Source organism: Podarcis raffonei, chromosome 6, assembly GCF_027172205.1.
Source record: "Podarcis raffonei isolate rPodRaf1 chromosome 6, rPodRaf1.pri, whole genome shotgun sequence".
Taxonomy (NCBI): Eukaryota; Metazoa; Chordata; class Lepidosauria; order Squamata; family Lacertidae; genus Podarcis; species Podarcis raffonei.
The window spans coordinates 61,283,035-61,308,572 of NC_070607.1; the positions used below are offsets into that span (position 1 = coordinate 61,283,035).

At 42.8% G+C, this 25,538-nt stretch overlaps 1 protein-coding gene across 3 annotated transcripts in view; it reads right to left on the minus strand.

Moving 5' to 3' along the window:
• Positions 1-25,538, minus strand: part of PLXNA2 (plexin A2) — a 397,866-nt gene that overhangs the window by 47,712 nt on the left and 324,616 nt on the right. For all 3 annotated transcript variants that reach the window (XR_008331159.1, XM_053393447.1, XM_053393446.1), the window contains exons 18-22: positions 23,380-23,619; positions 22,597-22,740; positions 19,583-19,817; positions 12,676-12,818; positions 9,788-10,056 (exon numbers count right to left, since the gene is read on the minus strand). Coding sequence is in view for 2 of the 3 variants with exons in the window: in XM_053393447.1 (XP_053249422.1) it covers positions 9,788-10,056; positions 12,676-12,818; positions 19,583-19,817; positions 22,597-22,740; positions 23,380-23,619 (1,031 nt within the window). In the remaining variant the exon portion in view is untranslated. The remainder of the gene's footprint in view (positions 1-9,787; positions 10,057-12,675; positions 12,819-19,582; positions 19,818-22,596; positions 22,741-23,379; positions 23,620-25,538) is intronic.

Below are 25,538 nucleotides of genomic sequence, written 5' to 3' on the forward strand. Positions count from 1 at the left end.
AACATATTTCCCCTGTTACTTCTTTATGATTGCTGTTGCTCCTAATATTCTTTCTTTATCCTTCTTGTTAGGTATGATGTTTCTCATCCTATTGTTTATCTTATCCACGTTTCACCCTTGAACTGAAATCAGACTAGCTCAGAACAGAGCCGCTGCAATCAAAGGGACTTGAGATAATTGTGACTTCAGTGGGTGATTTCAACAAGTCTGCTCTAAGCATAACAATGTCTGGATCCAGAGCCCGCCTTTATAGAAACCTTTATCAGACCAGGTGTGCAGCCTGATTCTGTGTATGTGTTGAATCAGCACTAAAAGTAAATCCCACTGTGTTCAATGGGGTTTGCTTACAAGTAAGTGTTCAGAGGACTGCAGCCTTAGACTGAAAGTCACTATAACAAACAATAAATATCAGGTATGATCTAAATAACTATGAAACTAACTGCGTGAACCCAAGGGGGCTTTTCTCACAGCCCCACTCCCTGACCATGATGCATGGTAATTTGCTTTTCCAGGGCATCTCATAAAGCAATTTGTGAAACTCCATGCGAGTCAGCTGTTCAAAGGGGGGAAAGGCCATAAGTTTGACTGGGCTAGATAGAGAAGGATCTTTGGATACTGGCTGTTTAAAAAATAAAAATAAAATCATTACTATAGTTTTGTTGCCACTGTAATGATTTTGAATGTCATCACTCAAAAAGGAACACCCAAATCTGTGCTAATTTCCTGAGTTCCAGCAAGAAATATATACACATTCTTCACCCATTACGCTGAGCTTCCACAGTAAGTTTCTAATCTTCTGCATATCATTTTGCCACCCACATCTTACTGTGTTCAGCAATCTCTGAAATCTGGCCTGTGCTGGAGGTCCCACAAGCACTCCCTTAATGCTTTCTTGCCATGTTCTGGAGGGACCTCTGCTATTCTCTCATCTGCTAAAGAGGACCTTCTGATGTGGAAAGCTAGCTCCTTTGGAGCACTGCATTGACCCACACAGCAGGTATGCTTTTTGCTCCACAGACTCGGAAAATACTGCTATAGATCTGCCTCTAAAAATATTAAATAAGCTCTGAAAGATTAAAGCAGCATGGGACCATCCCCAGACTCAAAGAAAATCCTTTTCATATTGACCACATAACGACAGCAAATCACACTCCAGAGATGAGCCAGCTTAAAAAAAAAGTTGGGGCGGGGGGAAGGAAGCTTGACGCCAGAAACCAAAGCCCTTTGGCTGTCTAGAAGCAAGGGGAATAAAACTAAGCCAATCAAAGAGGTTTAGGAGATTCCCTGAAAAATCAATGTGTATTTTATTAATTTTTCTTGGGTTTGTCTGGGACTCTGAACTGCCTGTCTGATTCTTGTTCTAAGTACAAGCATAGCAATTTCATTTAGTATCAACTTTCCCCAGATTCCTGAAAAGGAAAGTGTAATGAGAGACAGAGGGGGAAGGGGGGTGGGAAAGGGGGGAAACAAACGCCAGCTAGAAAGTGCTTCCATCCCAGATCTCAAAAATAAAATAAAATAAAATAATCTCCCACTTTGTGGCTGCTCATTCATTATTAACTTAGAACAAAATGTTCCATCTCACAATATTTTGCATACTAAATAAAACTCAAGGAGTCTGCCGATCCACAGGGCTGGAACAGGCCTTTATTTGTAGCTTTCTGTCTGAAATGTTTGATCTTCACACAGTGGAGTAGGCTTTTAAGTTGTTTCGCTGTTCCCTCTGGTTCCCTCCTTGCATCTTTCCCTTGCCTTATGAATAACTGCTACTTCTCATTAACCCTTCTGAAGCTGCTGCTGTGGTTTCATCAGACCTCATGGTTCCTCCTCTCAACCTCAGCAGCGTGTCATCTATCAAAGTCAACAACAGAGCAGGAGCAAGGGGAAGAGTGGTATAGCACTCCCGGCATTGCATTTCTGGGACAGAAGAGGTGAAATGCAACACACTGTGCGCTGAAGTGCAGGAGAAGGTGACTGTCTTAAATGCACAGCTGGAAAGCATTCTGCATAGTGAGACCTTCGGGGATCGCTTAGGGTTGCAATATTCAGGTCTCACCTGCCCTCCGCAGGTGTTTAGAAAACTACTCTAACTTTCATAACTACACTCCATTGACTTTTTTTCCACTGAAGACCAGAATTCTTTGCAAAAGAAAAAGGTGGCACGTGAATATCAGAGGTTCTTTATATGCTAGATCTAACCCTGAACTCTAATATTCACACCGTTTTCTTAAATTTGAAAGCCTGAAACTGTAGATTGCATGTGAAGCAGTAGAAGGTGGAATGTTCACTTTTGCACGGGCCGTGTCCAGAAAGTGGTGTCGGGGGATGAGTGTTCAGACCCCTGGGCTCTCACTTGTGGGGTGCCTCAGGGTTCTGTCTTCTCCCCCATGCTTTTTAATATCTATATGAAGCTGCTGGTAGAGATCATCGGGGGTTTGGGCTGGGTGTTCATCAGTATGCAGATGATACCCAGCTCTGCCTCTCTTTCAAATCAGAACCAGTGAAGGCGGTGAAGGTCCTGTGTGAGTGCCTGGAGGCAGTTGGAGGATGGATGGCAGCTAACAGATTGAGGTTGAATCCTGACAAGACAGAAGTACTGTTTTTTGGGGGCAGGTGGGTCCTGAATGGGGTAACTGTGCCCCTGAAGGACCAGGTGCGCAGCCTGGGAGTCATTTTGGACTCACAGCTGTCCATGGAGGTGCAGGTCAATTCTGTGTCCAGGACAGCTGTCTACCAGCTCCATCTGGTACGCAGGCTGAGACCCTATCTGCCCACAGACTGTCTCGCCAGAGTGGTGCATGCTCTAGTTATCTCCCACTTGGACTACTGCAATGCGCTCTACATGGGGCTACCTTTGAAGGTGACTCGGAAACTGCAATTAATCCAGAATGCGGCAGCTAGACTGGTGACTGGGAGTGGCCGCCAGGACCATATAACACCAGTCCTGAGAGACCTGAATTGGCTCCCAGTACGTTTCTGAGCACAATTCAAAGTGTTGGTGCTGTCTTTTAAAGCCCTAAATGGCCTCGGTCCTGTATACTTGAAAGAGCATCTCCACCCCATCGTTCATCCCGGACACTGAGATCCACTGAGGGCTTTCTGGCACTTCCCTCATTGTGAGAAGTGACGTTACAGGGAACAAGGCAGAGGGGCTTCTTGGTAGTGGCACCTGCCCTGTGGAACGCACTCCCAGCAGATGTCAAGGAAATAAGCAACTATCGTACTTTTAAAAGACATCTGAAAGCAGCCCTGTTTAGGGAAGTTTTTAATGTTTAATGCTGTATTGTGTTTTTAATATTTGATTGGGAGCCGCCCAGAGTGGCTGGGGAAACCCAGCCACATGGGCAGGGTATAAATAAATAAATAAATAAATAATAATCTGCTTGAAGTCCAACAAAGAGACCAACAAAGAGATCAATCATGGGGCCTCATGAACATTCCTAGTACAAGACACACAGAATCTTCATATGAGCAGAGCAAACCAAATGGAGCAGTGTACTGCATCTGGAGCCTAACTGCTCACACTGTCCAGGTCAGAAGGTGGCTAGGCTTTTTTTATTCCTTTTTTGCTATGCCAGGCCCAGGGTAGTGTAGCAGAGGGGCTCTGATTGGGCTACTCTCCGGGAAACAGACCTACGCATTGCTGGCCACGCTTCATCCCCGCAGAGCCCCATTTCAGGCTTTACACTCGCAGTGGAGACACCTCCCTACCTGCCAGCTAGCAGAGCGCTACTCCTAATCTTAACTCTCTTTAGGGGTTAGAATGGCAGCCTTCACCTTCAGCAAACCATGCTATTTTTTCATTTGGGTTTCTGTCTGGTCAGGTGTTTCAGAGTCCGGGGTGTGGTAACAAATCTCTATTAAAGATGCATTTTAGAAATCTGAACTTGTGTTCATAGAATCATAGACTTGTAGGAATCTACAATGCAGAAATCTTTTGCCCAATGTGGGACTCGAGTCCATGAGGTTAAGAGTCTCATTCTCTACCAACGGCGCCATTGCAAAAAGAGAATAGGGTTTCACAAATTTCTGTGTGAAACTTGAGGGGTTGATTGGAAATCATGCAGGATTGACCTCCTGTTCCTCAATCTAACTACTTCAAAATTGATACCTATTCTGCAGCTGATTTTGATGAGAGCTCACAAGAAGTTTAAGCCTGTACAGAGTCCTAATTTGCATAAGGCAATGTCTTGCATGAACTGGAGCTTTCTCATGCATCCTAGGGGAAACTACACTGTATGATTAATGCTGGAAAAAGTGCATCACACAGAGCTACAATTCCCAGAGTTTCATATGAAGAGGGATTGATTATTAAACCACTTTGGGAACTGAGAGTTCTGTGAGAGGAATAGGAGTCTCTTAACAACTCTCAGCGCCCTTAACAAACTACGGTTGCTAGGAATTTTTAGGGGAAGCTATGACTGCTTAAAGTGTAATCACAGTGCTTTAAATACATGGTATGAATATGGTCATACTTTAAAGTATTTGAAGTGGAGAGTAAAAACAACCATTTGTGTCATCATAGTGTGTAGCTCCACCTCTGCTTTTGAAGGGTCACTTCATAGGGATACCTGAAAAGGACCCAGCTGCTTATAGAAACTGAGCCATACCTATCAAGTAAGCCTAGAACATTATGGCTGCCTGTAATGAAGATTCCTGATAACTACTCCTGACATGTTTCTGTAACTTAAAAAAATAAAACTGCACCAGCCATGCAATACAGTACTTGATTTCTGCCCATTCAAACTCTAAGACACAGAGCAACCAGAAATATAGGAAACCTCAGGCTAAGGGGCTGAACACGCCTTGTTTACATGGATGAAGGCTAGAAAGGGGTGTGTGAGTATGTGTAGAAACTAGTTTACTGTACAAAAGTAATATTTACATTCATTGCTCCAGCCACTTTTGCCTCAAGCCCTGCCCATCACTGGCATGTGGCCCCTATAAGATTGCCCAGGAATGAAAGTGTCTCTCAGGCTGCAAAAAGCTTCCTGTGTTAGCTCTATACTGCTCAACAGGATCCTGTGCTGGGCTGTGGACTACTGCTCTGTCCCAGTTTAGTAGTTCTTATTTTACTTTGAGTAGCATTAGTGTTATCTGAGGGTTGACTTTCCCAGCATCTGACTCTGCCACAAGAAAGGCTGTCAGGGATTTCTTTCTAAGCCTTCTTCAGGCAGAGAAACATCTGCTTCTGACTTAATTCTTTTCCCTTTTCAGCTCCAAGACGCCTTCACAGCTCATAACTGGATGCACTGAAGACTCTGGGTTTGGCATGGAAAAAGTCAAATAAAACATGTCATGTACACTTTAGGCAGGCAAGAGAAGACAAGAGCAGTAGGACAGTTGCCACACACAGCCTCTGTGGGCTTGTTCTTGCCTCGTGCTCTGTCTCTCTGGGAATGAAGCTATGAAGCTGCAGGCTGGCTCTGATGTGGTGCACTGGATTACTAAGAAAACCTGCTGGTGGCGGTGGCAGGACGCAAGGAAATGCTGAGATCATCAGCCTTATATTTTTAGAGAACAGTGGAAAGTCATTACTAACAGCTCTGCCAGAAGAATTCAGTCTTCTGTCCTTTTCTGCAGCTGCAAAAAATTATTGGGGGCTGGGGAATGACAGAGCAGTTCAATTTCTGAGCTGAGTTACTCCTTCTATGACCATGTTCCACTCCACTATCAGAAATAGGGTTTGTATCCATGCAAGCAAAAATTCTCCGGTTGCTGAATTCATACTACTATTACTACTACAGTAGTTATACTACACCAATAGCTAGAATATCTTTTGTTGGCAGTCCCATTCATGACTCTGAAGATCACACCTCTTTCTTATTCCTAGATAGGAACAAGAACAGGATTGTGTTGGAGCAGTGTTGTAACATACCTATTCCAAGCACCAAGGCAGTCCAGCATTGCAGTCTATGAGCTAAAATTACCCCTGTCTGTCTGGTTATTTATGCCTTTTCAATTTCTGTAATGTCTGAGCAGGGCCAGAGTAAGGAGCCAAACAAGAAGTTAGGTAACATGCAATATTGTTAGACAATTCAGAGACACAAGAGAAAGGAAATTCTGCCCCTGGCATTGTTCCAAAACTACCACTTTGCTGAACACTGGATGGCATTTAAAATGCAAACATCTATGAACCATAGGGCCTTCTCACTCTGCATAGAAATGGGAGGAGAGAATTAGATATATTCTGTTGCAAATACTCTCTTGTGTTATCCAAACTCTAGTTTCTTAAACTTTTAACTGCAACCTTTAGTCCAAAATATCTTCTGCAAAGAAAGAACCAGGCCAAGTTTTTAAAAAGGCAGGAACTGAGCTCTCACTCTTCATAGTGCTCTTTTTGTTTCTGTCATAACACTGAGTAAATAGAACTCAAAGAGGCTAGGATACATATCTGATGTAAAAATGCAATGCAACATGACATTCATTAAGTCTTGCCCTCGTGGAATAGCTGCCATTCAGAAAATGGGCATGCATCTGCACAAAATCATGGGGAAATGCCTTGGTAAATGCCTTTTCCTCCTTTTCAACCTATGAGTTAACTTTCCCTGGCATAACCTGTACCTAATAACGTATTTGAACACAACAATTCTTATTTTGGGGGGCTGTTATGTGGAATATCATTCAGACAGAAGGCTGTAAGATTACTGCTGACTGCGAAAATTAGCCCATGTACTACTGTTCTGTGAGAAACAGGCCAAAGAAACATAACACCGAGTGGCTTTGTCATAAGGACTATGTCACTTCAAAGATTCAGATAAATTAGGTGTATTGAATCCTTGACCTGAATTTCCCCTCAGATTAATCTCCTGTCCATACCTAACTCCTGAGGGAACATGTTTTCCTGTATACTTGCCCTTCATCTTGTTTCCCTCCTTTTGACAGCTACTCTCTTGCTCGACCAAATAGAAGATGAAATAGGTTGGAGAAAGGTGGAGGTTGCAATTGAGGTGGAGGTTGGAAAGGCAGGGAGTGTGTCTGATACCTAAGGACCTGTGTAACCTCATGACAGTGGTGAGAATGATGGTTCTCTGGTGTTTTTAACCCCTCCTCTGTGGAAAGAGGTCAGAATTTTGGAAAGCACAGATCCCATCTGGTAGACTCAGGAATTCTATCCTCATCCATCTATCAAAGTGAACCCCTTTAAGACTCAGGAGCCAGTTCACCACAAAGTCCCAGTTGTGCTATACAAGGCTGGTGGCATGAAGAAAAATGCTATTCTCTACCAGGGGCCATGAGCAGCCAATTCATTTCCCTTTCCTGTCTCCAGTAACATGAGGTTAACTCTATCGTATGATTTCATGGGTGGCTGCGCAAGGTCTTAAACTGGATATAAGAGAATGATTGCCTCCAGTGCTTTTCTTTGACATACTTTCTGCTCCTTTCTTCCCTTCCTTTCATTAGCATAGATGAGGCCTAACTGTATGCAGCTATCCAATGAACTTTGTAGGGTTTTGTACCCTAGATACCGCCTTCCTAGCAAGTAAAATGGGACTTGTTATAAGCAGAGGGATGGAATGTTCAGACTTTAGAGAAAGCCATCACTACCAAGAGTGATGGCAAAATGAGAAGCTAGCATTGGGCTCCAGGCTCTGATGCTCTCTGTGTCAGTCAAAGTGTGTCCATGCAGGAATAAAATAGAAGATATTGCTACAAAAGGTAGGTAGAATTATGCAGAATTTGTGCAACATTATTTGGTGTGCTATGCTCCACCTACAGTGACCTTACTATTTCCTTTTTCTGTCATTTGGATTAAAACAGATATGCACGGTTTGGAACAGTTGCCCAGTGGCTTGAAGACATATTGAAAACGATGCCTCTCAGACCCGGCAATTACTCAATATGGACACGACTTAATTGGTGGATCTGATTTCCTGTCTATTCACAATAGCTAGCTTAGAGGAGGGGTGAGAGAATCTCTACCAACATACCAGGTAGGCTAAAAATGGTGTGCCTGGGAATAAAAACCTGACATCTGGAAAATGTAGAGTAACATGGCTAATGTCCCTGTAGGTCAGGGCCAGGCTGCTGAAGCTGAGTAATGCATTTAAACTGTCAAGTTGTCAAAACCTCTGCTGCATATTCTTACTTATTACTGTCACCTAGGGTCACCCCATGCGGAGTTGCTCCTTGAAAAACACTGAGACCTCCAGGCACTCCTGGTGCAGGTCAGGTGAAAAGCTTAGGCAAGGATCCCTGGCTCAGTTTCTGAGACATTAAAGGCAACATGAAAAAGTAATTAATAAAAAAATGAGAAAGTCACATGGGGTCTTGGTGTGTCTTACCACAATGAGAATTCCCTGCTCTTTACTGCCTGAAACTCTGTCCTCAGATTTTTCAGAACAAAGACTCTTTACAGAAGTCTCTCTGAACGTACAGCAAATTTCTAAGACTCACTGGTCTAGCACAAGTTTTGTGCTAGTGCAGTATCACTAAACTTGAGATTACATAGGAACTGAGGTGCTACAGAAGATAAATCAGCAGATAACTTTAATAGAAGATAGAATAGTCAGATACAACTGGCATGTTTTTTGCCCTCTGTTACTTGCCTTCCTGGTGCCCCTAAGCAGGAAACTGGCCCATAGCATCAACTGTAGCCAGGAGGCTAACATTTCAGTTTTGCTACCATAACTATGAATGATGCTCCTCCTCCATGGCTTCCTCTTAGCCAGTTGTGTTATCCTTTGCTACTCTTGTAGCTACTGCCACTTTGCTCCAGACTTGCCCACTTTAAAATCTTACACTTATGGCAGAGGTTCCGCCCTCCTTGCTTGTGCTTGGTTGATACAAAAGCAAATAGAGTCATCCACATAACATGTTAGTTTTCTCAGCAGTCATTGGGAAAGAGGAACAACGGCAGGAAGCTGGGATATCAAACATTCTAATGGAGACACCAGATTTTCCAGGGCAAAACCAGAATGGTACAGGCAAAGGTTTTTGCAAGAGGTCTTTAAGCACATGGTATTGTATAATACCATGACTGACTCTGGGGTTGCGGCGCTCATCTCGCTTTATTGGCCGAGGGAGCCGGCGTACAGCTTCTGGGTCATGTGGCCAGCATGACTAAGCCACTTCTGGCGAACCAGAGCAGCGCATGGAAACACTGTTTACCTTCCCGCCGGAGCAGTACCTATTTATCTACTTGCACTTTGAAGTGCTTTCGAACTGCTAGGTTGGCAGGAGCAGGAACCGAGCAACGGGAGCTCACCCTGTTGCGGGGATTCAAACTGCCAACCTTCTGATCGGCAAGCCCTAGGCTCTGTGGTTTAACCCACAGCACCACCCGTGTCCCTGTATGGTATTGTATAAACACCAACAATTGGGAAACACTTGCCTGCGAGCACACCAATTGGAGAACAGCCTTTACCAAAGGTGTCATGGCTTTGAAGACACTCGAACTTAGGACACAAGGGAGAAATGTGCTAAGAGGAAGGCACACTTGGCAAATCCACACCGTGATCAACTCCCACCCGGAAACCAATGTCCCCACAGTGGAAGGACGTGTGGATCCAAAATTGGCCTCCATAGTCACTTACAGACTCATTGTTAAAACCGTGTTTATGGAAGACAAATCTTACTCGGCTATGAGTGATCGCCAAAGAAGGAGACTGTTCAAAGGTTAAGTCTGGTGGGTGAACTTTGTGACTTCAGGAACATTAGGGAGCATTCACTTTTCCAGACCCCATGCCCTTCACATTAGCACACCTGGGCTATTGCATTCTTGAACCACAGCCTTTCCAAAAAAGGTAACAACATCTATCAAACCACCTTCTCTCTTCACTTTTACCTGCGCAGGAGAAGCTTGGGATGATTCTTGTTCTCCAGGTTCTTCTCAATCAGATCAGAGAGCAACTGCTTCAGGACGTCAGTGGCATATTCTAGCTTTCCCTGAAGTCCTGTCATGATGAGGGAAGCCACATTGCCACGGTCACGCATGGAGAAACTTCGCTGCATCTCCAGGGTACGGATAAATGTCAGCAGAAAGACCTTGTTATTGATCAGGTGGGCAAATAGCTTCAAGGCCTTTTCAACATTCTGCTGTCCATTCCCTTGCACCTGTAAAATGGGAAGTGTGTCTTCAGGGATCAGTTTAAAGAGCAATGCCTCCTATTTCCAGCCTGGCTTCAACTTTCCAAAAGCTCAGAGTGTAGCCCTACAAAGCACATCAATCAATCAATCAATCAATCAATCAATCAATCAATATAAGTTTATTGTTCTAGCCAAAGGCCATGACAAACCTGCAGCAACAGTACCAATGCAGACCATACATCAATAATATGAGCCACCATCCATGAAAGGTTACCAGAGACACCAATAAACTCAAATCCAGCTTGATTTTAAATTAAACTTCTGAATCAGCACAACAATTTACAGTGATTTTATCTAACTCCTTTTTCCTGCTTTTTTTGGGGGGGGTAGCCAATGCAAACAGGGCCACTCTGTGTGTTACAAATATATTATTGTCATTATTGGGGTGTACCTGCTTGCTTGTGTGAGCAAAGGTTTCAGAAAGTGATCTCTTCTCTATATATGGGGTGAGCTAGCAGATAAAGTGTGATGTCTCCCACCTAAGGTTGACCACAAAGCTGGTTCGCGTATGGGACCTTATTGCTAAGAAGTACATTATATTGTCTGTGCACTGAGGTTAAAAGCCCACTAAGTGGCACGTAAATTGTGCATCGGTTGCACAAAAGTGACACTCCCACTGGCAAATTAATTACTAATTTAGGCAACTGCTTTATTGTGAAATGGCAGTAAAACAACAAAAAACATTCAGGCTTTCCCACTAGTCCTGTTTGTAAGTAATTCATTATGAGTCAAAATGATAAAGCACTGAGCATAATTCTTCTCCAAAGTTTTCAGTGACTTATGTGTTCAAGTTGCTCACGTTATGTAACTAAGCAGCTGTGTAATTGGCAGCACATTCATCACTACTATAGCTTTTTTGGGAAATGGTAAATAAAAGAAGTAGCTAGCATCAATATTTGCTTGCTATTTTGTGATATAAATAGAGAAAGCAAGGCACAACTGATTACTTAAACACCCATTTCCACAGGTGCAATACCAGTGGCTCGGCTAATTGCCCCAAAGTCTGTGAGACAGGAAAGTTGGGGGGTAAAACTCGTCTTTATCTGGCTGCAAGTTATTTCAATTTATAATATAAATTAAACATCTTGAAAAAAATCAAATCATATAGGTTGAAAGAGGTCCTGCCATTCACATCATATAACCCTCCCATATGTAGACCAATGTTTTAGAGCAATAAATAATTAAAAAGTGCATGAATGGGTTAAGCTTTAGTTAGGCTTAATTTGCAATCAATCAAATTTAGCTTTGTTCATGACCTTTTCATACTAGTCTATAACTGCTGTCTTACTAGGGACAAAGAGATTTGCATACAAGCTGTTTAGGCTTAGTAGTAAAATAAGAAGTGTTGTACAAGCCTGTCAGAACCCATGAGACTTGTACTACAGCACATTTTTGCCATTGGGCTTGGTCAATTTTCTTTTTATTGTAAAAACACACTTGAAAAATAAAACCTAGTGTATATTTCTTTCACTTAACTTAGGTCTGATCCTCCAAGCCCAGGTCTTCAAAATACTACCACTTGAGCTACGAACAGTAGCTACCAGGCTTGTTTTAATTAGAGCCCCAGAGAAGGACTTCGTATATTGATCAATAAGTTAACAGCTATCGGCAGGGTACTGCAGAAGTATAGTAGGACAGCAAAGCTGTTAATCTACCCTATATGCAGACATTGAATTTTCTCTGCCATCATGTGTAACCTTTTTGCAAACTGGGGGTAGGAAGAGGCAGGCTGAGGAGCTCCTTACATTCTACAGAAGAATATTGACTGACAAGGCAAAGGGGACATGGAAATGTCTGTACAGGATCCAGCAGCAGGAAAAATGAAATGCAAACAGCTTCACAGGACTATTGAGGCATGGGCATTTCCATGTTATTACTCTCACAAAGGCAGCATATGCGACTAATGCACAGAAATGCAACTGATGGCAATGCTCCTTCTTTTATTTTTCCATGGTCAAATGCCAGCAGCAGCATTTTCATACTGAATAATGGGTTCCATCTGCTCCTGCACTTGCTTTATCTATATAAAAAGTAACTCAAAATTGGGATGGCTGGCAACACAATTTTTCAGCAGACAAAGCCGAAGGGATGTGCCCAAGGTCCAAGAACTCTGCCAAGCGGAGGAAGAGATGTAGAAAATTTGAGAAGTTGTTGGGTTTTGTTCTTTGCAAAACAGGAGAGTTGTTTTCCTTGGGGCACAAGCAGAGTGTAATTTTCCCCAGACACCCCCACTCTCTGGTTTTCTTTCAACAAACAGAGAATTCAAGAAACCTTTAAACAGCTGCTGGTCATGGGGCTTTAGCAACTGGGGGTTCGGGGAATAGTAGGACTGCAGCCACACAGAGGACATCAAGAGGAAGCAAACTGCGTGTAAACTACACAAAACACAAGCCTTTTGTTACAGCGAACTTGAGTGTTCAATGTGCTTAGCCCAGCACTTCTAATAAGATTCAGCATGGGAGGCAGAAAGGTGCTTTCACAGCTGTGTAGGTTTCAATCTAGCTTCCTAGTGGGAACCTGGGAAGCAACAACGCTTGCTACCTGATGAAACAGAGAGACAGGGAGAATGTGCTGCTACTCCATTACCTCTAGTTCACGCAGGACAGGGTGGTCCTCTATGCCAGGGAAGAGGACCCTCATGGCATATGTGCGATAGTCAAGGTACGGGATCCCTGAGCGGTCCAGGTCGCTGGTTAACTCGTTGATGTCTGTCTGCAGCTCTGCAAAAGCTATTAGAGAAAGGGAGGGAGGAAGACAAGACAATCAGAAGTGAGCACTGGAAATGCAGGCTGCAGTACAAGCAATCAAGGACTGCAAATGAGCCAGCTCAGGGAAGCTCGTTTACTCTAGACCTCTCTGTGTCACTCAGACATGCCCTCAAGCTGGGAGCCACTTCCCCAGCATGAGAGAGAGGAAGAGAAGCACAATGCAAAGAACAGATGCTGAGAACAAAACAGACTTGCTAATTTGTATGCTGTTCACACCTTGTATGTAAGCACTGAAAATGCCTTGAAAGGCACTAGATAAAAATAAAGATCCTATTTTTAAATCACTGTACTGTGCAGCTTCTCTTTCACAGTCACTCACTCACTGTATCTACACCTCACCCTAAATGTTTGTTTTTGTTTTTTTTGCTGTGGCTAGCACATGGATTCCTTCCCCATGCTCTGCAGCTTAAATGGCATTAGCCAGTGCCCAGGAAGAAAACAACGCTTTCAAGTGGGGCTAGAGAACTGCAGGTGTAAAGGACTGCAACGGGCTTCATGCAATGGGCTTTTGATGTGCATAGGGAAAGAGCACAAAAACTCTAAATGCTGGCAGCAGTGCAACATGTTTCATGGCAAGTGTGCATGTACAATATATCCAGTCCTTCCTCCCCCCCCCCTTTTCAAGGAGGAAGGACTGCAGAAATATTCTGCGCATATGGCAACATCACCTGTCATGTCATGCCTCCGACACATTAAGAGTTGGCATGGCGGCACTGTGCGAATGTGGATGCTCTCCTAAGACACACACACACAGGAGAAGCTTGTTCTGGTGAATGTAAACTGGCCCTAAGATGCAAACATAATTGCATACTTGTTTGTAAAAAATACCAGTGCTGATTAGGGGGTGTTTCTTTGTTCTCATTAAAATCTGCTATGGTAAAAGACAGCAGACTTCCCTGCTGAACAAGTTAATGTTATTTACATTTCTTCACAAATGAGAAATTTGCTGGTGCGTTGGGTGTCATGTAAGGGATAGTTCTGTATTTGAAGGTATAAAAGATTAAGATCTATAAGGAGAATGAGCAGGGACCTTGAAGTTCCTCACCAGGGAGCCCCTGGGTCACAGTTTTTATTTCTATATAAATTATAGTAATTTTCCCCCTAAATCTGCATCTATATATATAAATTAGAACTCTTGTTCTCTTTTTTAGCAATGCAAAATTGATCACCCTACTAGTGTTTCCCTGTCATGTGACAAAGGGATAGCATAACTTTCAGAACTGCAGGGTTCTTTTGCTGGGGGCGGGGGAGAGAATCCTACCTTGTGAAAATTGCATATTAACCTTTGGTGAATAATTTCTTGAGCATTCAGTTCCAATTTGCAGTGAGACAAGAATATACAATAGGAAAACACTACAATATACCCTGTAGGTGGAATTTTGTTAGGAGGGGGTTTAAGGAAACAAGCAATTGTTGCAGAATAACCACGCCAGGTAGTCTAACATATTAATATTTTTAGCTGTATTAAAGAATTAGTGAAATAAAATATTTTTGAAAAAAATAATAGATAAGGGCCTGATGCTTGTCATTGTTTGTGCTCACTTGCCACAACACTGGAAGGCAGGAGTAACACTGTTTCCCAGTGATCAATTGGATAAAATACTGCCCCATAAAAGTTCCACATTCAGGATGGGACCTAACTAAAACCCTGAGAGGTCTAGATACCCAGAACTTGCCCACCCACACTTGGCTATTGTTGTCCATTGTAGACTTTTGTTCAGTGCAGAGTGGCTCAAGACAGCTTGCTCTTGCTTGATGAGATAAGCTTACATTCCAATTAGTTTCTATAAACCTGCTTGGGAGACCACACTGGGTTTGTCTTGCTTGTGGAAACCTGGATGAGAAGTTAGATGGCATGGTAAAATATGAAGATGTGGGGTGATTGCAATAATGAGTTTTCAAATCTCCAAGATCTCAGAAATGTTTTAGAGGACCTTTAGGTCCTGTGCAATCCGAAACCATTTCCCTCAGAAGCATGCCCCATTGAGTTCAATGGGACTTATTCCCAGGTAAGTGGGTATAGGATTTCAACCCTATCAACTTATCTGAGAAAATTTACTGGTGCTTCCTTTTATAGGACTGACATTTATATGGCAACTCTGTAAAAATCGTTCTATTGCTCACCCATGACTACTGCTAAGAAGTTAGTTTTTGATCTGCAACAGCACTGTCTGAAAATAAATGTCTTGATTCTTAATTAGACTTCAGTCTAACAAGAGTGTTCTGCTTCTTTGTCCTTTTAGCTTTGAAATGTGTTTCATTTGAAAAAGAAAACATCCCAAACCAATAAATTGCACATCTCAAACAGTCACCTTTGAGTGCTACATTCCCAGAGTTATATGTACCCTGCTGAGTAACCACAATAAGTCTCTTCATGCATACATGAATCTGCTGCTCACCTGAAAGAGTCATGATGAACACTTGTAATGGCTCAAACTTTCTTTTTTTAAAAAAGTCTCTACAGTGAATGTTTGAAAAAAGTTTGGTGTCCCCCCCCCCACAAAGCACCTTCCACCAATGTCTCGCCTGCTTTGCCCAAGACAGGGTGGCAGAAGAACAGGGAAGTGATGGCACTCACTAGCTTGCCTTTGAACTGTTCACAACCATGGCTCAGAAATGAACTCCTGGGCTCTCAAAAGCTCACTTCAAAGGATAAATGGGCTTTTAGTACCCCCAAAAGCGTTCAAATCCTTTTCTGGCTCAGACCAATAACCAGATCATAGAAGGCCCCCTGCCCTGTCCGCAAAGCAACCTCCCCAACTTTCCAAATGTAGTCTCAGTGTCCCTTAAAAGGACTACAAATCCCAAGATGGCACCACTATGGAAGCCCTGATGCATCGTGGAGCCTATAATAGAATAAAAAAATCATAAAATTTTAGAGTTGGAAGGGACCCTGGGATCATCTAGTCCAATCTCATGCAATGCAGGAATATGCAGCTGTCCCATACAGGGATTGAACCTGCAACTTTGGCGTTATCAGCACCACACTCTAACTGAGCTATCCTGGCTGTACTGGTTTGAGAAGAGGACTGATCTCTCTTGCCATTCAGAACGTTACAACATGGAATGTGTTCATCTCTATTTCCCAATGAAAAATATTTAAACAGTATTTAAAAAGTAGTCAAGAGTGAGAATGTTGTCTTCTTCTTCATCTTCTTTAAAAAAATCCCTTTCAATGTTTGATTTGGGGTGAAGCAGGAATACTAGATAGGAAATGATTTTTGTGTGTGTGTGTGTGTGTGTGTGTGTGTGTGTGCAAAATACAGGCAAGAAACTCCACATCTACTTCCAGACTTTGGCCTTTCCCCCTCCACTGGGTGGCCTGCGCTCCTATTCAGTGTTCTGAAGTGTAAAAATGTGTGAATTCACTCACTAACTCTGTCAGTCACCGAGGGCTGTAAATTATTTTTCTGCCTGGTTCAAACTCACGCCATGTAACACTTGGATCATTGCAAGGTTTCTGGCTTTCCTAACATGCACATAAAATGCCTTCAGGAAAGGGTCAGCAGACAGCAAGGCCTAATGACCTGGCACCAACAAACTCTGTACATGTTGCTTAAATAGGATCAAGGGCTAATCCTGTTCTCCACACATTAGTCAGGCAATGGATGTCTCTGCATCCAATACACTCGTTACTGTCCTCCCTCACATACAGACTTCACAGGAGAGCTCTGAGCCTCTCCGTCTGCAAAAGAGGGCATTTTATGAGTGGGTGTGTTTAAGAGAGATTGACCAAATGTTTATTTGACAGCTGTACGTGAGCTTAGGCCCTGTTAAATTCACACCAGATCAAAGGCAACAGGGTAAGCAGGAGGCAGTTACCACGGAAACAAGACTTGGTACTGTTCAGTACTGGAGATGTATTCAGTCAACAGGGAAAAGTTATGTTAGGCAAAACAGATGTGCTAAGAAATATGTGTGTATATATGAAAATGACAAAGTTTTGTGTGAAATGGCTCATCCTAGTGCCTGCAGGGTTCTTCCATCCTGATTTGATGAATGTTCTTGGAAATAAGCTCCACAGTATTCAGTGGACTTTGATCCAAGGTAAGTGTGCGGAGAATGCAGACCTAATGCGTGATTATGGCAGTCTATCATCTTCTATAACAATGTTGTTACAGCCATGATTATGATCCTCAGACACTTACTTTGGAGTAAAGTCTGTATATAGTGCAAGGGTAGGAAAAAGTTAATGATTCTTTTGTCTGAGTCTGTCTAATCCTAAAACATAGTGGATTGATAAGATTATGAGTACATTGCTTTGTGTTTCCTTGTGGTCTTGTCTCTCTTTCTGTGTTGATCAGTTGAGCAGTCCTTGTTCCAGGAAAGCTCAATTTAAACAAAGTTCTGTTGTGGGCTGGGACACGGGTGTTTCCCAATTGTTGGTGTTTATACAATACCATACAGGGACGCGGGTGGCGCTGTGGGTTAAACCACAGAGCCTACGACTTGCCGATCAAAAGTCGGCGGTTCGAATCCCCGCGACGGGGTGAGCTCCCGTTGCTCGGTCCCTGCTCCTGCCAACCTAGTAGTTTGAAAGCACATCAAAGTGCAATTAGATAAATAGGTACTGCTCCGGCGGGAAGGTAAATGGCGTTTCTGTGTGCTGCTCTGGTTCACCAGAAGCAGCTTTGTCATGCTGGCCACATGACCCGGAAGCTATATGTTGGCTCCCTCGGCCAATAAGGCGAGGTGAGCGCCACAACCCCAGAGTCGGTCACGACTGGACCTAATGGTCAGGGGTCCCTTTACCTTTACTATGTTGTGGGCTAGTGGAATTTTTAGCACTGTGGAATTATGGGGACAGGTCTTTTCTCTGCCCTGGCCATTTCAGACACTAGTGCTTTGCTGCATTTGTGTCCCTTCAATTGAAGCTTGAATGTCATGTGTATTGGCAAAATGATACCCTTTCCCCAAAGATTTATACAGTTTACACAAGAGAAAGGTTAAATTAGCCTTGGGAGTCAGTAACACCAAGGCAGGAAGTATGCTATGGCAATAACTCTTACCAAGAGGACAAAAGATAATATAAAATTAATGTCCATGGCTTTTTGTCAATGACGTATGTAGCTGATAATGGGAAATAAGTTAAGGTCTGACACTTGCAGCGACTCTCCACTCCTACCTACTGTGCACACACATTATTTCCCATTATCAGCTACATATGTCATTGACAAAAAGCTGCTAATATTGTGGCCAGTAAGCCATACTGTGCATGGTTTCATCCGATTCTGTGGGATCAGTTCCAGTGATTGAGACCTGAGGATATGGATAAGATGCTTCTGGTTGTCCATCCCACTGCTTGCCCTTTTGACCCTTGCCCATCCTGGCTTGTTCATACAAGTTTGTGGGGTGCTGACTGGCAGTACAGCTGCAGGCACTTATGGAGGAAGCAAATTGTCTGGACCCTTTCTAGTCTGGGTTCAGGCCTGGGTTTGGCACAGAATCGTCCTGGTGGTTGTAACAGATGACCTCCTTCAAGGGACAGGTAGGGGAGTGCAACCCTACTGTTACTATTGTATCTCAGTATCTTTTGATACCATCAACCCATGGTATCTTCATGGACCACCTCTGGGGGTAGGGAGCCAGAGGCACCATTTACAGTGGTTCTGCTCCTATCTGCATGGCCACTACCAGAGACTAGCATTGATGGACTACATATTGTGCACTGCTTTTCCCCAATACTATTTAGCATCTATATGAAGTCATTGGGAGGATATATGGGGCACTATGAAACTCAGCTCTACTTTTCTATTAAATATGAGTCAGGAGAAACCATGCATAAGCTGAACTAGCACCTGGATGGAATGGTGAAATGGATAAGGAAAAGTAGACTGAAGATGGAACATACTAAGAAGGAGCATTGTGGGTAAGTTGTTCCCAGGTCTAAGGACTGGGGAGTCTGGCTGTTCTAGATGGGACTGCACTCCCTCTGAAAGAACAGATACACAGTTTAGGGGTTCTCTTGGAACCATATTTGTCCATGGACTCTCAGGTGTCCTCTGTGGCAAAGAATGCCCATCCACAGCCACAGCTGGTGCATCAACTGAGCCATTTTTGGACTTCAGTAATTTGGCCCTGTGACATGTGTTAATAAAGCAAGTTTTAAGACTCTGTACATACAAAGCCAGAAATCATTCTGAACCAGGTTACCTGGGAAATTGTTTTCCCCTTCATTGCTCAGTAAGGACAATTAAGATTAGCAAATGAACCCAGTTACGGTAGTTTTGCCATAGGCTGGTGATTATCGGCTTGTGGTAACATGTCTCAATTCTTGGTTCCTATGTTCTACCTGGTTTTCTGTACAGCCAAGACTGGCTCAAGCTGCTGCTGGCCAGGGAAGTTGATACCATCAGTTTGAGACCATGAAACAGATGCCTTAGTCATTTGTTAATGGACATCACATATTAGCAATAACCTGAGGAGAAGGGATCTAGATCAAGAATATACAGCTTTCCAGTGTCTTCTGGAAGTGATCTCCATGATGCACTTTCCTTCATTCACAAATTATGCCACTGTCAGTGCAACAAGGGAAACTCATTTTCACTGATAAGGAACTTCTCTGGATTCCTCTGATGCCTCTGTCAAATTGTGCTAGGCTGTGCTGCGAATATACTTTTTGTGAAAGACACATGCACAAGCCCTTGCTTAAGTAGACCTTTTCTCATGTGTCATTAGACATTACCAGATTAGTGGAGGAGAATACCTGGGGTAGTACTACTGACCTTCTTTGCATTCGAGGGCCACCCGAGACTCTAGGTTGTCCATCTGCATCTGTAGCCTCTTGAGGGTTAGGTCATTTTCACGAGATTTGCGCTTGTAGGCAATGAGGACAATAATTACGATGATGAGAAGAAGGCTGCCTCCTGCTGCAATGCTGACAATAGCTGGCAAGGTCAGGAGGCTGTCCGAGATCACATTCACTGAGCCAGGGGAGAAGATGATGCCACCTACATGTACCTAGTCAAGCAAAAGACATTGGACATAGTCATCAAACTTTATCGCAGTGCTCTCAAGTAGAGTGGTCTAGGGAGAAGATACCTACTTAGGAAGGAGGTCATGCCAACTGTTGTGCAAAGCATCAAACAGCGTCAACAACCTGCTTCTGAGGAAGACCTCAGGGCTGACCTTGCCTATCCAACCACCTCCGCTCCTGGCAGAGAAGCAGTGCCTGCATTGGTGCCGATTTCAGGAGAGAGCTCGGCAAAATCACATAGGAACTTGTGGATCATGCAACATCTTACTTGAAATCAGTGGTGATGCCAGCACAACTTCTCTGCTGGTGGTTCAGGCAGCAGCAGCAGTGGCAGGACGGCACCTCCCATTTCACCTTGAGCATTAAAACAGGGTGGGCCACCCCCAGAAAGACCCTGAGAATTTCTATTACAGGCTCTAAATGTGTCTCTCTGCTTATCTGCATAGGAGCTGATCTACAGAAAGAAACTTCTATTTTTGCTCCAGTAGTCATCTTCGCAGGATTTTTCTTTAGAAATGTGTGTCATCAAGGACTAGTACCTGACAGTGGTCCCCTGCCCATGTCAGACCTGCTCTGGGAATAATTCCCAAAGAGCCAACTATGCCTTCAGAGGGCACATAGTCTAAAGTTTGGTCTGCCAAATCACAGACACCGCTTGCATGGTCTTGTCTATCTACACAGAGAAAGGGCACAGCCTACTTGAAACACAGAAAAGGCTTCAAGTTGCGATAAATGCGTCATCCCGGCACTATCTCTGGCTTTGTTCTGATTATCTGATGGCTCCATTTGACTTTCATTTCACAAGCTTTCAGCTTCCTTTTGTAAACCATGGACATTAGAGACAGAATGACAATTTCATTGACCAAGAAATTTAAAGAGGAAGTAGGAAAGAAGAGAGGAAAAACAAAAGAGATGGAATGGCGGGGGCCTAGGGTAAACCATGGGATTGTGGCAGAATAAACAGATAGACAGTTAAGGATGGACTAAGTTTTGCAGAACATGCCATGGCCTCTGATAAGTGCAGATGCTAATGGGAAAGGGCTATGTTACAGTGCTATTTCAACAGGGAGCTGTTATGACTTGGCACCAGAGAGTATAAGACACAAAGCAGATAAGGTTTTACTAGATCCCAGCAAAATAAACCTGGAAGATCGTTAGGCAGATTTGATTAAAGGACCAACTTCTTTTGGGGAATTGAAATGTAAGCATACCAGCTTCACTTGTTTGTCCTCCAAATACAATAAATAAGAGTCCCAAGAGACGCTTGCCTTATTCAATAAACACACCTTTCCCCTGCATTTCAGTTCAATCCTTTTCAGTGGGTAAACCTGAGAAAATGATCTGGAACCAAAGCATCATGCAAGCACTGCCAAAACTCTTCAGAGGTTGCCTGTTTGATCATTAACTGTATTATATTATACACCAGTGGCAGTATTTTGAATGGGGCATTATCATACAACTGTAATTTCCCTTGTGCTCCCTGGCTCATTCATTTTAGGTGAAAAGATTACCGTAGCTTAAAAATGAGGTAACACACTAGCACTTTGCTACCATATCTATTAAAGTTGAGACTAGCTGGAAGAAAAACATCTACTTCTAATCCTATCACCTTGTTTTAAGAAACCAGTTACTAAAACAAGTGTGTAAAAATTCTCATAGAATTATGCATCACTTTTTCACCTGAGTGGAGCAAAATTACAAACAACAATTAGTTTGTGTCCACACTATTGTCCTTGTACCATTTTTAAAATGGTTATTTGTCTGCCATCATTGTGCCTTATTTGTTATGGGATGTATCTGGCGCAGACGTGCCCTTAGAGCATAAAGCTGAATAAATGGTTTTCATCAATAAACCTGACAGACAAGCTAATCCTGTCTTCAGCTTATGCTAGCATGAGCTGAGATGAGGGGTTTGCTTCTCACTGTGTTGGGAGCCCAACACACCCACTTACATGTTTTGCTGTCTGCAAAACCTCTTGCTGCAATAAAGCTAGCTAGGCTCAAAAGTGTAATGGCACTTTTTATTTTTCAACAGCTATGGGGTTTCAGACTTATCAGGTAGAAGGTCAGAGCTAAATCTGATTTATCCATTGCTGCTATATATTACCATGCAAAATTCACACTGATCCAGAGTGTGCTTGTGTAATGTGTGTGTGGCTAAAAAAAAAAAAAAAAAAAGTTCTACAAATACAGAACCTCCTGTCTACATAGGAAGAACCCTACTGGATCAATCAACAGATCCATCTAGTCCAGCATCCTATTCCCACAATGGCCAACCAGAAGGCTATAATGGCAGGACCAGAGCGCAACAGGACTCTTCCCACTGGTCATTCCCAGTATGCAGAGTCACACTGTCCCCAGCAGTGCAATAGAACACAGCCATCATGGTGATTAGTCATTGATATCCCTTTCCTCCACAGTCTATTCCCTGCAGCAATAACTTCTATATTTGTTATATATTTACATGTATAAGTTAAAATGTTTTATTGCAGTGTGTTATCAAATTCATTCATTTATTTAGAAAAATATCCATGCCATCCTTCAATAAAATTCATAGGAGTATTCAAAGACATGCATCTGGATTTCCTGTATCTCTGAAAAATCTGGGACATTCACATCAAAGGATTGCGCCCTATCTCAGCTCCATGTCAAAAGCCAGAACAGTAGATGGAGCAGAAAGGGATACTACTTCCAAATCATCACTAAGAGGGGAAAATCAAAATCAGAAGATGGGTAGACAAAAGTATTCTTCTTGGACCTCACCATAACTTTGTGTTGCCCTGTGAGATTTGGCGGTTCACACAGCAGCTGGGTCTCAGAGACGGTGACAGCACAAGGAGTCTCTCCAATCAGAACAGTGTAATTCAGCTTTGCTCCACCAGTGGCAGGGGGACACAGATTTTTACCCTGTGGGAAATAAGTGAGAGAGAGTTCTATGAAGATCCTAGTAAATGCCTGGCTTCTTCTTGATCAGCTTTTCAGCACAAAATCAACAATTATGACATATTGTGTGCTGTGTACTTTTAAGGATATGCTGTAACAAATTCCGTGTATAATTATTTTCCAATAGCTATTAGTGATAATGGTATATGTTTCGATAATCAACTGCACAGTTTAATGAGAGCTAACTCCTAGTATGGAAAGGTACATGATGAAATGTCTGCTGCATTTAAGCTTGGACCTTCCTCCACCTCCCAAAATTCAGGGTGGCATCCAACACCATTCTTGTGCAAACTAAATAGTTCTTCTGCTTGCCGAAGTCTTTGATCTAGTGGAGGCCAACATCAAAGTGTTGTTGGGTGGTGCAGGGGGAATCATCAAATACTGTCTGCTTTCCTCTTCCGTTAGTGGAGACCTCTGTTGGACATTACAATTTTAGATGCACATTTAACAAATCCAATGTGTGCACCTAAAAATGTAAAGTGTTAAGTGGTCCTAATGTAATAAATACATAGGGAGATTTGTCAAATGAGGGCAAGATTTGAAATGTGGTGTTCCAATGAGTTTGGGTTTGTGCTCTTATCAGGGCTGTGTTCATCATCTTACCTTCAAGATTATGGGTGAGCCTGGCTTCTGATCCAGCACCCCAGTGGCACTCAGAAGTTCAAAGGTAGGATTTGGGTAGTAGATAAACTTGGTGTCATTGTAAATCAGCAAGGACTGAACATTGTTAAAGATGAATCCAAACTCATCAGGTCGCTCAACAGCATCCAAACCGGGTCGGTACTCCAGAGTGAGGGAGGGAGCCAGGCAAGTTAGGGTGGTTGAATTCACAACTTTGCATACCTGGAAGCAGATAACCAAGGATTTTATGCTTTGAATAAAACCTTTCTGTCTTTGGGAAGTGCCCAAATATTTCATGTATCTCTATTGATGTCACTGGAGTTGGACACAAACAAAACATCAGAACTTGTTCCAATCCATGTGCTACTTGCACCAACTGTCTACAGACAAGACTCAATTTGGTGTGTGTGTCTGACTCTGTACATGAAAGAGGACCATTTTCTCTTCTGCATTTGTTCGCCAGGAGATTTAAAAAAATGTCCTTGCAAGTCACAGATAACTAATAGAGATGTATGACACTGGGAGATTTGGTATAGCTGTAGTGTGCTGGAAATAATGGGATATGCTACCTAAGTACAGAAATAAATACAGGGACACATGAAGATGTTTTCTCACTGTATTTGCAGACTACAAGAAACAGCTCACAAGCTCTCTTCCATGTTTTAACATCACACTAATCTGACTATAGATTTCACTTTTACAAGCATGTGTAACCAGAGGCATTGAGTAGAAAAGTGGTTTCCACAACACATATCTGGTTCACATCTCTCTCTTCCCTATTTTACTATGCAGAAAGATTTAACAATATAGCACTATATCAATTTAGTTCTCATTGCACAAAGTTATAATCCCCTGCCCCAACAGTTTCAAAATTAAAATTTGTGTAATAAAGTCAACTGACTGCAGTAAAGTTTTGTAAAAGTGTGGGACTCTTTTCTATTTCACATGCTGATTAATCCTCAAGAAAGAGAAACAAACAAAAGGAAAACAAAAATAAACCAAAATTCTTTAAATTATTGGTATTTATGGGAAAACTCCAGATTCTAAAACTCATTGTCTCCCTCCCTAATTCTTACATAAAGAAAAATTCAGGAGAGCCTGGGGCAATACCAAGGAACTTTGATAAGTGTACTGAACATACAATAAAAACTGCACCAAACTAACAATTTGTTAATCAAAAACTGGGCATCTATTCAGGTTCAGGTTCATTTTAACAGATGGTTACAGAATGGTTACAGAAAGAAATGTGAAGAACTCTTTTGAGTCGTTGAATCAAACCTGTTTGGAATATTATTTATTCATCACCTGCTCACATTATAATATCATAGCGGTGTACAGAAAACTAAAGGTAAGTAGAAAACTTGCAGCAAAAGTAATAGAGTTAAATAACAAATAACACTAGAAGATGAGCAGTGGAAAATCATTAAGAATTTCATTCAGTATAGTCTTGGGTAAATAAAAAAGTACTGAGTATGCATGTAAAAGAAAAGAGTAGAATCAAAAAGAAGAAAGGTGGAAGACAATACCTGGCTGTCGCCAGGCATTCTTAAAGCAGGAGCCCTACCACATGTACCAACTGGACAGAAGGAGGCTAGGCAGCCTGGAGCTGGTGCAACAATCGAGCCCTTATCAGGCCCACTGCCATTGGGCCAGCTTGCAATCCAGTGGACCCTGGGGCAGGTCAGCCCAGCCTCTGACTGCCTCATTTCTGGTCTTTTCACTAAATCTTGCTAGCTGGACCACGTTTGTGTCAACGGAGTGTGGATGGAGGCCACCAGAGGTGGACTGATGGGCACATTTGCCCAATACCCCCTTCTAACCTGGTGAAAAGGAGGTTTGGGTTGTACCCTCAATTGTTGGAGCAGCCTTATCACAATAGTAATAAATTGCACATTAAAGGGGCCACAACACCGAAAGACCTGCTACTGGTGGATGTAAGGCAAATGATATTTCTCCTTAGGTTCTCTAACATGAAATGCAGCAAATGTATCATGAGCTCAGCTCTGCATGTTATATTCTCCCTTTGTCCTCAGCCAATCACTAGGTCAGCAGACAGCACTTGAAACTGAAAACAGTAGCAGAACGCAAGTTCTGAACCAGACCTCTACCCCCTGCTCTATATACACACACTACTTCCATGC